This window comes from Heteronotia binoei, chromosome 2, assembly GCF_032191835.1.
Source record: "Heteronotia binoei isolate CCM8104 ecotype False Entrance Well chromosome 2, APGP_CSIRO_Hbin_v1, whole genome shotgun sequence".
In the NCBI taxonomy this organism is placed as follows: Eukaryota; Metazoa; Chordata; class Lepidosauria; order Squamata; family Gekkonidae; genus Heteronotia; species Heteronotia binoei.
In genome coordinates, this window is record NC_083224.1 from 60,558,698 (window position 1) to 60,574,181 (window position 15,484).

A 15,484-nucleotide genomic window follows, 5' to 3' on the forward strand; every position below is an offset into this window, starting at 1 on the left:
CGATGCCTATTTGCAAAAGTGATTTAAAGGAAACATGCCCACTCCCAAGTAGCATCCACTTGCAATACCCATATAAAGGGAATGTTCCCTTTAAATTGCTTTAATCAGTGAGCTGCTTGACCTCTACTCTCAAGCAATGCCTGCATGCAAAAGTGACTTAAAAGGAATGTTCCCTTTAAGTAGGTTTTGGCAATGGGTGCCATGTGGAGCAAAATGTGCTGCTTGGCCTTCACTCCCACATGGCACCACATGCTGGGGGATTGTGGTTTTCAGGAGACATACCATAAAATCCAACCCTCTTTTTAAAAATCAGACATACATGACTTACACCTTTTAAAAATGATTTGCTATTGTAATCACCATTACATCAATGCATTTGTATTAACTACAAAATTCACGTGTTATACTTAAAGAGCACAAATACCAAGACTAAATTCCACAGTCTTGTAGGCACTAGTATTACCTAAAGTACTAATACTTGATTATAAAGTCATATTAAATATTCCAGCCCATAGATAAGGAAGAGACAATTCCTTTCATTATTAGCATTACACTGGCAACCTATTTTACAATTCATTTTAACTAAGTAATTTCAAGAAGACAGTCATTTGTCAACTATTTTCCATGGCTTAGCTGCCTATACAACCTATGCCTTATATGAAGAGGTAACACAAAAAGCAACAACTGAATTAAAATTTTGAATTCATGTCCATAGTTACAAGGAGAGGTCAGCAACAGTAAAGCAGGCAAATTACTAACTCAGCTGAGGGACACCTAAGAAAGGGGCATTCTGTGTTGAGAAGGCAGATAAAGCTTCTGAAATGTCACAGAAAATATGATCATATTGTCATCAATAAATAAAGTTAAACTATATGTTAAAACTTTGTTTCATTCTGCTTACTTTTGGATATCAAAATTAAAATATCACAAATATGCATTTAATTTGAAGAATTTGCATAAAAACGCACTGCAGATGTAATTCTTAAGTCACCAAAGTTGAATTGTTCTTGCAATTCAAACAAAACCTTCAAAAAAATTCAAATAAACAATTCAAATAAAACTTCTAGTATCAATATGTTTCACAGGAGGCTGCCTTATACTGAGTCAGATCATTAGTCTATTTTGGTCAGTATGTTACTCTGATTGGCAGTGGTTCTCCAGTGCTTTAGGAAGAAGCCTTTCACTTTACCTACTACCTGATCTTTTTATCAGATTGGATATGCCAATGATTGAACCTGGGACCTTCTGCATTCAGATGAACCATCACTGTTCTATAGTCCCTTTTGAGTTACCATATTGTCCCACATTGAACTAACCTCATATAATTGTGTTCTGCTAAAATCCCAGTGTTCACAACACCAAGCTACCTTTCCTGTAAATTTAACTCTGAAGCATTCTCATGAGATAGAAATAACTTCCCTTAATACACTAAGATTACGAGAATGGATTTCTAAAAGTAAATAAATTTATCCATCTGACAACTATACAGGCCTACTGGTTCTCTCACTGAAAAGCTGCCATTTCCCTAAATTCTGAAGAAACTTCAGATATGTTTATTGTCAGCTCAGAATAATTTTAGCAAGTAAACAATCAAGCATGTTCAAGAAATGGTCTGTGAGAACTATGGTATTCTTATCTTAGCAGAAATACTGTGCCGTGCAAGTTGACTCTGTGAAATACGAGACAAATACAGCATACCTCTTAATGCAGACCTCCATAGCTGCTTGAAGGTGAAGATGTACTTGGAGAACAAAAGCTGCACACTTTTGTTCTCCAAAGGGACTGCAGCTTCAGTACAGTCATCTTTGGGAACTGGCAGAAGCTTGAATCGGCAGTGTTATATTGCAAGCATGAGGGGGAGGGCAGCATTTTGCATTTGCTAACACAATGACCACAAGCTTCTAGAAGAAGGCATAAGCAGTGATGATCAGCTTCCAAAACCCGATCCATTAAACAAATGCATTTTTTATGCACCAGAACACAAATCAATAAACAGGCAGGGTGAATTAACCTTGCCAATTGTACATAAAAGGATATACAAAAGGCCTGCTTCTTTGGATAATTTCCCCCCCCCCACATAAGATAAGCACGTAAACATAAAACACTATAAACAAAATTCGGCTGGCAAATGCTGAAACAGCATAAAGAAGTCACAAATACTAGATTTCTGTAAATATACTAGGACTCTTATCCTATTGAGTTGAAAGATATAGCAAAGATTCAACACATTTCTAGGAGAAAACTTTAACGTGTTCAGCTTTCTTAAAACAATGGCCAGTATCCTACTGTCACTGCATGGAAGGCACTCAGAGCTTTCCAATGTTCCTCTCCTTCCTGAAGCTCTTTCTGACCCTTGGAATGATCATCTTGGAGTTGCAGAATCCACTCAGAGGTTAGGCCTCTCTGCAGAGTTTGTTGATTGGCCACTGTGTGAAACAGAATGGATTAGATGGATCACTGGTCTTGTTCACCACTGCCAATTTTATGTTTTTTAAAAATGCAGTAGTTTGGGAGCACTGCAGTGTGGGCTAAGATAATGAATTTAACAGCAGCACTCAAATGGTCTTATGGCTACTCCTAGGGTCAATGTGAGCAGTTTCAACTTCTACTGCTCAGCAACTACTCATGGGCAACCGTCACTGGAAGGATAGGGCATCTCTCCTTGGCTACAGCCAGTATTCATAATACTTTTGTTTTATTTCAAATACTGAAATATTTCAAATACTGTGAACGATTCTAGTCACTTTGAATTTTTCAAAATCTCTTCCAGTTTAAGACAATCTAAATGATCATTGGATTGGACTTTCCCTACAGCAAAATTACAGAGTGTGGGGGAAGGGGTTAGCTTAAGAAAAAAAGATAAATAAGGTGTGGGAAGGGAACAGGGTAGAGGCTGTGATATGCTTTTAACCCCATTTAAAAACTTTTCATTTCTAAAGATTAATTTCATACAATTAATTAATGAATTGACACTATTACCAATACAATAATATGCAAAGCAGGTGGTTTCAAAGCTGTAATTCAGTTTTGTCAGGTGATTGTATGAGAGACTTTGATCACACTAGGCTTGTTCCGGGTGGAGAGCCATTTTGCCCTTGGAGCTTCGCTCTGTTTTCGCACAAGCCGCTGTGGAGCTGCAAGTTGGCACTGCTTTCCTGCAGCAAGCAAGATTCTCTTACAAGCGGTTTCTGCTTGCTGTGGGAAAGCGGCGCACCAACTCACAGCTCTGCAGCAGCTTGTGCAAAAATGCAAAGAAGTGCTGGGGCAAAATGGCTCTCCATCTGGAACAAGCCCTAGTGTGAAATTGGTCATGTGTGTTAAATTGATTTGTAAATGGGAGGGAGGTAAAACCGTAAATGTAAATAAACCCACAATTAATCCAAATGCTCAATTACGTTATGAATTTTAGCTGTCCAAGTTAAATTAAAACCAGAGCTAAAATATATATAAATCAAATAAAATGAATTATAGCCTTACTGATGTGCCCCCCCCCCCACATTACAATGCATATAAGGCATATTGTAATCACCAATCTGATATGAACTAATAAGTAATGCAAGCAATGCTACAGAGACTGAAAGGGTAATTGAGATGCCCAAATGACCTCCCTGGAAGAGAGTTCAATTATACTGAAACAGACAACTGGATTTGAGGCGGGCCATCACTGCTGCTGCTGTTATTCGATCTAATGGCAGCATTTGGCACGGTCAACTACAACCTTATGATCCATTCCCTCGCGGACGTGGAAATGTGATTTGCTCTAGCCTTTGATGGTTCATCTCATCTCATCTCATCTTCTCTTCTTTTTATTTTTGTATTTTGAATGGTGTAATCCACTAATTATATATTTTTAATACTGCCTCTTTTTTTTGAGGGAGGGACTCTCCTGTGTTTTGAGTTACTGGTTTTCTAATTTTGAACACTCTTTGTACAACTACACTTACATTCATCAGAATTCACAGATCTATAAGAATTCTACCATGTTACAGCGCAAACTTTATAATTTGAGTATATCAGAGACAGATCAGTGTTAGGTAGAATCTCAGTATGTTTTTCAGTTTTTTTTATATGTAAAAACTCAATGGATCCAAAAAGCGCCAGTCACAATAACAGTGTTTCTCTCACATTTGCATTCATAGAAAGCAGCTCCTCCCAAGGTAATTTACAAAGAATTGTTGGTAAACTGATTTTAGCAATCAGGAAATTGCGACTTGACCTAATATTATTTATACACTCCACACGCTTTTTTTCTTACAAAACAGCATGCCCTCCCAAGTAGAAACTAAAGGGAGCACAACAGATAATCTGCTGCCACCATGTGGAGTGAAATAAAAGACCCATTTCTTTTGCAGGGGCTACATGTTAACCACATCAGGCTTTAGCTGTTAAATGACTCTGACAATATTTCACCAACTTTTCAGCATGTTTACATGATACATTGAGCTACTTCATAAAAATAATTGTTACTCAGTTTATTAAACTGCTGAAAGAATGGAACAAGAGAATAGGAAACATAACCCTACCCAGATTACGCCATTCATAGCTCATTCTCATTTACAGAGTTTTTCAATAGGCAAGAAAAGGGTTTTTTTTTTTAAATTGAGCTATCTGTCTTCAGTGAAAAATATAATCCAAGAAAAGACAATACTGCAGATCTTGCTGTTAATGGAAGATCTTCTTAAACCTAAACCGGAAATCATACAAATTCATGAGACAAGAACAAAATTAAATGCAGAAATTAGAAGAGTTACCTGTGGATTCAGTCACATTGAAAGGTATGAGCTGCTGTTCTAGAACATTTCAACACATATTCATGCTTTTGCTCTTCTACCCAGGGTAAGCCCAGTCAAATCAAAGTCTACTTTCACTGCCTCAGTTCCTGTTTCTTTACTACCATGAATGTCCAAGTTAAAACCCCACCTTGGAGTTATGCAGGAAATTAATCCAGGAGCCGAAAGCCTTGTAAGTACTCTGCAACTGAACAGGAAGCCACACTTTCATCAGTAAAGAACAAGTCCTCACCCTGACCTCTTGCACATAAAAATGTACCTTGATATCAGATAAAGTAACAGCAGCCTTCCCTTTTCTGAACATGGAAAATCAAACAGCAAGCAGAATTCCTGCCCCTCCTACATCATCACAACACAACTAGCAGTTCTTTTATAAAAGGACAGCTTTATCACGAAGAGATTAACTGTAAAAGCATGGCTGATAAGAGCTTTCAGCAGCAGGTGTTGGATGACTGCTTGCTGCTTTAAGTGCATGAAGGCCTTTGCTGTTCTTTCCCAACATAGCACTAAGTCTGTATCATGCAACTGTACTGCCTTTCATTACAGTACAAACATATGAAGCTACCTTATATCTAGTAGGACCACTGGTTCATCCAGCCCAATACCATCTACTCTGACAGCAGCTTAGAATCAGAAAATGAGAGTTGGAAGGGATCTCCAGTTTCATCTAGTCCAACCCCATGCACAATGCAAGGAATTTACAGATACCTTTCCACCACACAAACACATAATGACCCCTGCTCCATACCCAGAAGATGGCATAAAACTGGCCCGGAGAAAAATACTGCCTGACCCCAGAGTCGTGATCAACATTTCCCTGAGTGCGTAAGAAAGGACCATGAGACCTAAGCATTGATGATCTGCCTAAGTTCACAGAATCAGCATTGCTGTTAGATGGCCATCTAGCCTCTGCTTAAAAACCTCCAAAGAAGGAAAGTCCACCACTTCCCAAGGATTCCTGTTCCACTGAGGAACTGCTATGCCAGGAAGTTCTTCCTAATGTTTAGCAGAAAACTCTTTTGATTTAATTGCAACCCACTGGTTTTAGCCTGACGTTCTGGGGCAACAGAAAACAATTCTGCACCATCCTCTATATGATAGCCCTTCAAGTATATGATAGCCCTTCAAGCTGAATGCATTTTTTTGCTTCCGTCTTCACTGTGGAAGATGAGAAGTGTTTGCCTGCTCCAGAACCACTTATATTGGAAGGGGTGTTGAAAGACCTGAGTCAGATTGAGGTGACAAGAGAGGAGGTCCTACAACTGATAGATGAATTAAAAACTAATAAGTCACCAGGTCTGGATGGCAAAAATCCAAGAGTTCTGAAAGAACTCAAAGTTGAATTTGTGGATCTTCTGACAAAAATATGTCATCTTTCATTGAAATCTGCCTCCGTTCCTGAGGACTGGAAGGTAGCAAATGTCACCCCCATCTTTAAAAAGGGTTCCAGAAAATATCCGGGTAACTACAGGCCAGTCAGTCTGACTTCAATACCGGGAAAGTTGGTAGAAACCATTATCAAGGACAGAATGAGTAGGCACATTGATGAACACGAGTTATTGAGGAAGACTCAGCATGGGATCTGTAAGGGAAGATCTTGCCTCACTAACCTGTTACAGTTCTTTGAGGGGGTGAACAAACATGTGGGCAAAGGAGACCTGATAGATATTGTTTACCTTGACTTCCAGAAAACTTTTGATAAAGTTCCTCATCAAAGGCTCCTTAGTAAGCTCGAGAGTCATGGAGTAAAAGGACAGGTCCTCTTGTGGATCAAAAACTGGCTAATTAATAGGAAGCAGAGAGTGAGTATAAATGGGCAGTCTTCGCAGTGGAGGACGGTAAGCAGTGGGGTGCCGCAGGGCCGCAGGGTTCCTATGCTCTTTAACTTGTTCATAAATGATTTGGAGTTGGGAGTGAGTAGTGAAGTGGCCAAGTTTGCAGATGACACTAAATTGTTCAGGGTGGTGAGAACCAGAGAGGATTGTGAAGCACTCCAAAGGGATCTGTTGAGGCTGGGTGAGTGGGCGTCAACGTGGCAGATGAGGTTCAATGTGGCCAAGTGCAAAGTAAGGCACATTGGGGCCAAGAATCCCAGCTACAAATACAAGTTGATGGGGTGTGAACTGGCAGAGATTGACCAAGAGAGAGATCTTGGGGTCGTGGTAGATAACTCACTGAAAATGTCAAGACAGTGTGTCATTGCAATAAAAAAGGCCAACGCCATGCTGGGAATTATTAGGAAAGGAACTGAAAACAAATCAGCCTGTATCATAATGCCCCTGTATAAATCGATGGTGCGGTCTCATTTGGAGTACTGTGTGCAGTTCTGGTCACCGAACCTCAAAAAGGATATCATAGCATTGGAAAAGGTGCAGAAAAGGGCAACTAGAATGATTAAAGGGTTGGAGCACTTTCCCTATGAAGAAAGGTTAAAATGCTTGGGGCTCTTTAGCTTGGAGAAACGTTGACTGCGGGGTGACATGATAGAGGTTTACAAGATTATGCACGGGATGGAGAAGGTAGAGAAAGAAGTACTTTTCTCCCTTTCTCACAATACAAGAACTCGTGGGCATTCAATGAAATTGCTGAGCAGTCGGGTTAGAATGGATAAAAGGAGGTACTTCTTCACCCAAAGGGTGATTAACATGTGGAATTCACTGCCACAGGAGGTGGTGGCGGCTACAAGCATAGCCAGCTTCAAGAGGGGGTTAGATAAAAATATGGAACAGAGGTCCATCAGTGGCTATTAGCCACAGTGTGTATGTGTGTGTGTGTATATATATATATATATATATATATATATATATATATATATATATATATATATATATATATATATATATATATATATATATATAAAAATAAATTTTTTGGCCACTGTGTGACACAGAGTGTTGGACTGGATGGGTCATTGGCCTGATCCAACATGGCTTCTCTTATGTTCTTAAGTACTTGAAAATGGTGATCATATCGCCTCTCAGTTGTCTCCTTTCCAGAATAAACATGCCACTGTGTGACACAGAGTGTTGGACTGGATGGGCCATTGGCCTGATCCAACATGGCTTCTCTTATGTTCTTAAGTACTTGAAAATGGTGATCATATCGCCTCTCAGTTGTCTCCTTTCCAGAATAAACATACTGAGCTCCTTCAACCTTTCCTCATTGGACTTGGTTTCTGGACACATCACCATCTTCATTGCCTTCTTCTGGACATGTTCCAGCTTGTCTATATCCTTCTTAAATTGTGGTGCCCAAAATTGAACACAATATTCTAGGTGAGTTCTAACCAGAGCAGAGTAAAGCAATACAATCACTTCACATGATCTGAACACTCTGTTTCTGTTGATAAAGCCCAAAATCGCATTTGCCTTTTTAGCTACCACATCATGCCGCTGACTCGAGTTCAGATTTTTTTATATTGAATACAACAATTTCTAAAGCTATCACTATCAGGGCTTCTGCTTGCTCTCTTTACTGAGCCCTCACTATAGAAACAGAGGATGATTTAGACTTCCTGAGGGTGAAATTCATCTCTTCAATTTAAACTATATGACATGCTAACAACATATCACAGACCCAAATTAGTCCAATATTTGTTAGTATGTTAGACCAGCCTTTTGAATTCTGTAGAAATGTCAGGTTGTAAGCATAGAATTAGGGTTGCCAGGTCCCCTCAGTGGGGGACGTTCTGGGGGTGGGCAGGATGTTTTGTGTGACATCATGACAGCAGCATTGTGAACAACACTCTGCTTTGAGGCAAAAACTCTATGGGTTTTTTTTTTGCTTCAAAACTATAGTTTGCTCAAAAACCAGAGCACTGCCACTTGATGTCCCAGGCACAATGGCATCTCACAGAAGCAGGGGTGGAATTCTAGCAGGATCTCCTTTGCATATTAGGTCACACACCCCTGATGTAGCCAAACCTTCAAGAGTTTACAAGGCTCTTTTTTGTAAGTTCTTGGAGGACTGGCTACATCAGGGGTGTGTGACCTAATATGCAAAGGAGCTCCTGCTAGAAGTGACACCCCTGCACAGAAGTGACATCACCATGTTGGGGACATCACATGATGATGACACTTTTTTGGGGTGGGGTTTTCCTGGCAGCAGTCCAAAGCCCCCAAAAACTGGGACCTCGGAGCTGGCAACCAGAATAGATGGGCATCATTGTACCTGTAGTGCATAAAACTTTAGAGGGATTCCCTGGAATGCAGTACCATATATGTACTTGGCAATCTGGGTAACTGAAGACTAGTAAAATATCTCTAAGCTTCTTGTCAAAACTGAAATTAACATGGTTAACCAGAATAGCCACTATTAAAATCTTAGCCTCTCTATGGTTCAATTTTACTTATAGATCTGTCTTGGAGTTTCATACAGCTGTACTTGAATCTTGGCAAGCACTGACATCTAGGTTTATACAGTAACATAACATCCCAGTTGCTGCAAGAAGTCCCTGCAGACAGGCTGAATATAAAGGAATACATCTCCATCCAGATTTTAGTGGTATGGTACAGATCTGGATCACAGTTAAGCAGCTTCCATGCCATTATGGGAAAGTATGGAAGAAGCCTTAATATGAACAGGAATTTCATTCCTACAAAAAACCTTTGGTTTTGTTGTATTTAAAGCATGTAGGATAATGGTTCAAGGGTCCCATCAACATGAATTTCTTTCAATGGAACTAAAATATTAAGAGCGCATTGATCAATTATAGGTCCTTTTGAATAGAAGGATATTCCAAATGGCTCTCTTAATCCAAACTAAAGCTAGAACTGTGTTTCAATTTTAATCCCTTGGATTGGAACAGGCAAGTTAATGCTCCCTGTTATGGAGGCATCTTAATGATCTAATATTAGTCTGACAGTTTATGTTACTGTTGCTAAGACAAATTAGCAGACCTCTGAATATATGAATATGCTATTGTGACAGCTGTCATTAAGCTCTGGAAACCTATATAATAATATCATGCAACTGTCTACTATTTTCCATGTTTAAACTATCCAACTTCTTTTTAAACATCAGTACTCTTCCAACTAAGTAATCCTATGGCTATTTACACTTCTCAATTTCCAGTAGCTATAACCTACCATATGCTAATTTCAAATGGAAGCGGTAGCAATAACTAAACCACTATTAAATGAAACACAAAACATCAACTTGAACTTCCAAAATAGGCTGCAGCTGGTAGCTTCCATGAACTTCCCAGCCTGAAAAATAGTACTCCAGGCATTTAACATATAGCATATTGACATGCACTTCATTACTGCCAGAATACTGTAACACTGTACAAATTTCAGCAAAGAAATATTCATGGAATCCCAGCATTACAGAACTTGCTATGCAAAACAGATTGAGTAAAAATTGGAAGTTTTGCTATACATATAATGACAGCTAGTATTCAGGATGGCATGAGCTGCATAAAGGCATCTGAGACATGCAGTTCAGAGGCACTCTTACTCTTCTTTGTATTTTCAGTTCCTTAGGGAGTGGGACACTTACACAAGCACAAGCGAAAGACTGGGGTCCTCTCCTATTAACAGCAGCCTGCTTTGATTATAAATACCATACCAAGGAGATCTTCTAAATAGTAAATGAAAAAGGCACCCTTCTTCTCAAGAAATAAGGTACGAGTAATATGCAGTGTAGCAAAGTTTATTTTTTACATGCCTCTGATTATTTTTACATGCCTCTGACAACCAGAATGCTATCTGATAAAGTTTCTGAGAAAAATAATCTAACAAAATGTTTTAAATCCATTTTTAAAACAAAGTATATGAGTGGTTTATTATTAAACATGCCCAGTGAAGGAGAAATTGAATGAATGTCAAGAGCTTCATGCAGCTCTTAAGACCACCACCAAAAGCTCACCAACCTTCTGCGATCCCTGGCATCTCCAGAAGAGGACTCTGTTCCAGTTGTTGAATTAGAGTTGGCAGTTGCGATACCATTGGCAGTACTGGGTACAGAGAGATTTGTTATGACACTTAATGGAATGCTAGAAGAGATGCCTTCTGTGCTCTTCTCTACAGTAGGGTCTGTTTGTTGCCTGTATGGGGCTCTGAAAGAGAAAGTACAGGGTTCATGCATCATTGTAAGACACCTTCAATCAAAATTAACAGGACAAAACAAGGAGATTTATTCTCAGTGCCTTACTTAGATCGGCAATTTATGTGATAAATAAGAATCTTAGAAGAATCAACCAGAAAAGTAAAATGTAGTATCTATGAAAAAGGCTGCTGTTCGGAAAGTTAATAGTATGTTTAAAAGGATTTTAGCCAAATAATGATTATGAGCAAGGAAGCAAAATCATCAAACAGGCCGAGGAATCAGATGAAACAGTGAATCAATCCAAACATCTAGTTGGTCTGGGTACATTTTGAATTTTTCTTCATTGTGCCCAAGAAATCTCCAGAAGATGATGTATAGCTCAGAATTCAGGTCAGAGAAGCCAACGTTGTATAAATTTATAATCATTACATGGCCTGTCTTTTCAACCCAAAAATGCTAGCAGCAACAACCATCAGGAGAACTGTCAGGCAGAAATACCACACCACTAAGAACTGCTCCTTTGATGCCTAACTTTTGCCATTTTTATGAACACACTATGACCCCTTACCTCTTAAACTGTCGGTCTGGTGCTGTAGTATTTGAATTGACAGATGCAGGGCAAGAGGCAAGCTGACCCTCTGTGCCCAATGAGGTAGGTGAACCAAGGACAGTGGGTGAGGTAGCAGGAGATGCATTGCGATTAGCTGAAATGTAGGGACTGCTGAGGTCACTACTTCTACCAAATGAAGCACTGTAAGATAGCAGAAAACCACTTCCTTCAGACAAGGACTAATGTACTGTTGCATACCAACACAGATTGCTGAGAGCGTATTTAATCCATCAGCAACATGACAACAATTGAGATTAGAAACCAGCCTTATCAAGAAATGTACTCTAAATCCAAGCCTTACAGCCATAATTCCCTAAACTGAGTAAAATGAACCGATTCAGGATGAAATCACTAGGGATGGAAAAGAAACCAAACAGTACCATGGACAGTATTAGTTCAGTTGTACTTTCTGTATTCACAACTATTCTGTCTGGTAAAGAGCAGAATAACAATAAAAGAGTTGAGAGTGAGAAGAAAAATCAGAAATACCCCCCCAAAAAAACTTGGCAAAGAAGAATTTGACAAAGAAGAAAAAAGCTCAAAGATGTGCAGACAAAAATATATATTACTGAGTGCAGTTTGAACAAAATGCAATTGATTTTAAAACATGTATAATTTTTCCTGAGGATCCTCAGTTACCACTTACTGGCTGCTGCCATTTAAGTCCATCTGACATCAGCCCAAACCCATAACTTTACTATAGCTCCCACTCTGTGGAATAGGTTCTGGTGAGCAGGGGGTGTTGTCTTTAAAAAATGGATGCTCTGCAGGCCATTTTATTTGCTGGGGCTTTTAATAGGGAGCAGACCGTCGTCATTTTTGTATGAGGAAATGTTATTTGTCATTTTATTCTGTCTTGAATTCTAATTTGTAAGCCACACTGAATGACAAGAAAATATAAGATACATACATTTGAATGAAGAATAATAAATACAATTAACAAGTTGAGAATCCCCCCTAAGACAGCTGAATGACAGACTGAAAAATGTTTCCCCATAGATGTCCTTTATTTTAGGGCAATATTATTTTGGTCAACAGTAGACTAAGCCTGTAGTAAACCAAGAACCTAGAAGCTTAGCTTAGTACCTGTTACTTCCTAGAAGGCTAGCAAGGTATAAACATCTTTGACCAAAAGCTCCAGACAAAAACAGCTTGCCTAGACTTGACCTCAGTAAATGGTCAAGGAATAGATCTGAAGAAATTCTTTAAACTGATGAATAAGTTCTGTGGTGTGAGAACAGGCTATGTAGAGATGGGTAGGTTTACTTGTTAGCACTGAAAGGATAATGTAATTAAAAAGTGCCTAGAGAACTGAGAATAGACCAAAAAAACCTCCATAAATTAAGGCATAATGAACAGGAATAAGACAACAGAAATAAAACAGCCCTTTACAGATAATCTCTGGGGAGATGGAAGAGAAACAGAGGTCAGGTCTTTGAATACTTGGGAATATTAAATGTAGGATGTGATTATCTCTGCAGTATGATAGAGTTGAATTGTTTGGGAGATTTAATTGACTGGGTGTGATTTCACTTTATGAACAGCAAACATAAACATCATTAAGCCAGTCTCAGCACAAAACCAGCATAAATTGCCAATGATAAAAAAAAAAATTATTATGTAGTCAGCAGAGAACAATGGACGGCTGCCTCTGCAAAGACCTGTATGACAGGAGTAGTCTCAGCTCTCTACGTTCAGACATTGTTCTCTCCTCTGCTCCTGGATAACTCTGGAAAGGAAGGGAGGCCCAAATGCTTCTTGGGAGGTCTCTGTCCTGGCACTACTACTATTGCTGAAGCAGCTAGAACTAACATTGACACCATCAAGAGATAGCAGGTCTATCAAGTCCCCTCTTATACCTGCCGTCAAGTCAGTTGACTGACAGAAGAACTGTGTGACAGGAACAGTTCTGTTAATTTCCTCCATCAACTCTTGACAGTAACTGTTCTAGCCTTAGACTGGGGGCTTTTCTGTGCCACTGTTGTTGGTTCTGGCCTCATGCTACTTCCATTTATCCCCTGGTTTCTGCATGCACTTTTTTGCCTTTAGTTTTTGCTGCTTCTCCCCACTCTGCATTTTTTCTAGTTATTTTGCAACCACTTTTACCCCCATCTTTTTCTGGAAGCTGATTTAATTTGGAGATATCTTTTTCCTTGTAATATTTTAGTTTTCTTTGTATCTCACAATTCCACCCACCTCCAACCTTCTTTTTGATAATTGAGCTGTTATCATTGTCAAACCATTCCCTCCCCGCCCTGCAGACAAGTGGTTTTGTTTAGTTTTTAAAATAAAAATGGCACTAAAATATCAATATATTGATATACCACTGTAATGGGGGTTCAGCAAGTTCTCTGAATTCACAACTTTCATTTATTTTTAATTTAAAAAGTGAGTCTCTAGTTCCTTTCTTTAAGAACAGGTGTCTTTTTCCTTATATCTTCACCAAGGGGGGAGATATAATTTTTTTAAAAGCTGGGAGTTCAAAGAACCTGCTGAAATTATTATTACAATGGTATATTAATATTTAGTGCTGTTTTTAAATAAAATGCAACCATGATGTTGACATATCAATGTATGTGCAAAAAATAAAAAGGGGAGAGTACTATGATGGCACTAATGATGCCAGCACAACTGCACCCTCCCTTGAAAAAAATAAACTGACTCCACAACTGTGAAAATGCAGAGGGAGGGCAGACATGTGGAAACACCATACACAAACCAATTCCAATCCTTGTGGGTTGACTGCCCAGAAAATCAGGAGTACGGTAAGTCAAGGATGCATAAAATCCCTGGTACTTGGGTATGTATTTTCAGGGACAGCCGGCTCATTTTCCTACCACCATTGCTAAGCTATTGCTGGTCATCATTACCACAAATGACTTTGTTCAAATAGGTTTGCAGGCTGCCTTGGAGACTCTAAGAACAGAAATTGCGTCTCTACCTCTCCAGCTGCTAAGATATGCAGAAGAGAACAGATATAGATTGCTCCTATACTCCTGCAGTGCAAGCTGTGAGCCCATTTTCTCAGTTTCAGATGGAGATGGGGGGAAATGGTTTCTTTCATCTACCCCCAAAACTGACACATCACCTCCAACCTGCAAAAGTGGTCTGTTCTTCTCTATAAACCATATTGATAGTGTGAGGCAAGGGGGGAAAGAAGCCAATCACTCCTGTCCCCCACCAAGCTTCTTCCTATGTTCCAGCCTTGCTGGAATACATAGAGAAGTTTGGTGGTGGAGTGGAGAATAGACACAGAAATGCAGTTTATATCAGCTGAGAGTAGCCCTGTAGCTAGGGGCCACAGGGGGGAGGGGGCCACTGAGGAGGGTCCCATGGGGGTGAATGCAAAAAGCTGGGGTCATCCCCCCCGCATGACTTTAAGAGCCTGCTGATCAGCTGATTGGCAGGTCCTTTAAATGGCATGAAACGGGCAATGGCTATTCCTGCAAGCCCCTCCCATGCAATTTAAATCACAAAGGAGGGGCATGGCCCTGGATAAGGGTGAGGGGTCCAAAAAAACCCTGACAGGGGGCCAGGCCGCATGGGCCCCTGGTTAGCTACAGGCATGTGTTGATCTCCACCTCAAAGTCTGCATAAGGTCCCCAGAGGTGAGGACACAGCAAGAAGTTCTGGAGGTGGTTTCTGTTTGGCAGCTGTTTGAGTGGTTCATTGACAATGGAACAAATTCACCACAAAATTCATAGTATTCCTATACTTCAGGCAATCCTTTAAACACTTTTAATCAAAGAACTATTCAAGATAGAGGTATATAATTTAGCACAACAAAAATGAAGTTGCTAAAAAAACTCAAGTTCTAGTACCCTTAGGAGGGTTAATAATTAGATGTGTATGTGTTGTGTTTTAATTCCTGCCATAGGCTCAGTACCAAAATTCGCAGCCCATAATAAGAGCATGTTAGTTGCTCTAGTCAAGCTCTAATGGCACAACAGCTGTAGAAAATCATGGTTTCAGACTGTTAACATGCAGCACATGCTCCCAAATCACAAGGCTTTGTGAATGAGCCATTCATTACAGC

General features: G+C 39.6%; 1 protein-coding gene across 15 annotated transcripts in view; it reads right to left on the bottom strand.

Moving 5' to 3' along the window:
• PPP1R12B (protein phosphatase 1 regulatory subunit 12B) overlaps positions 1–15,484 on the bottom strand; it is a 158,774-nt gene that overhangs the window by 86,231 nt on the left and 57,059 nt on the right. For 10 of the 15 annotated variants that reach the window (XM_060231140.1, XM_060231141.1, XM_060231142.1 and 7 more), the window contains 2 exons: positions 11,407–11,589; positions 10,663–10,848 (listed from right to left, as the gene is read on the bottom strand). In XM_060231140.1, coding sequence (XP_060087123.1) covers positions 10,663–10,848; positions 11,407–11,589 — 369 coding nt within the window. The remainder of the gene's footprint in view (positions 1–10,662; positions 10,849–11,406; positions 11,590–15,484) is intronic. The other 5 variants (XM_060231148.1, XM_060231146.1, XM_060231149.1 and 2 more) reach the window with 1 other exon arrangement.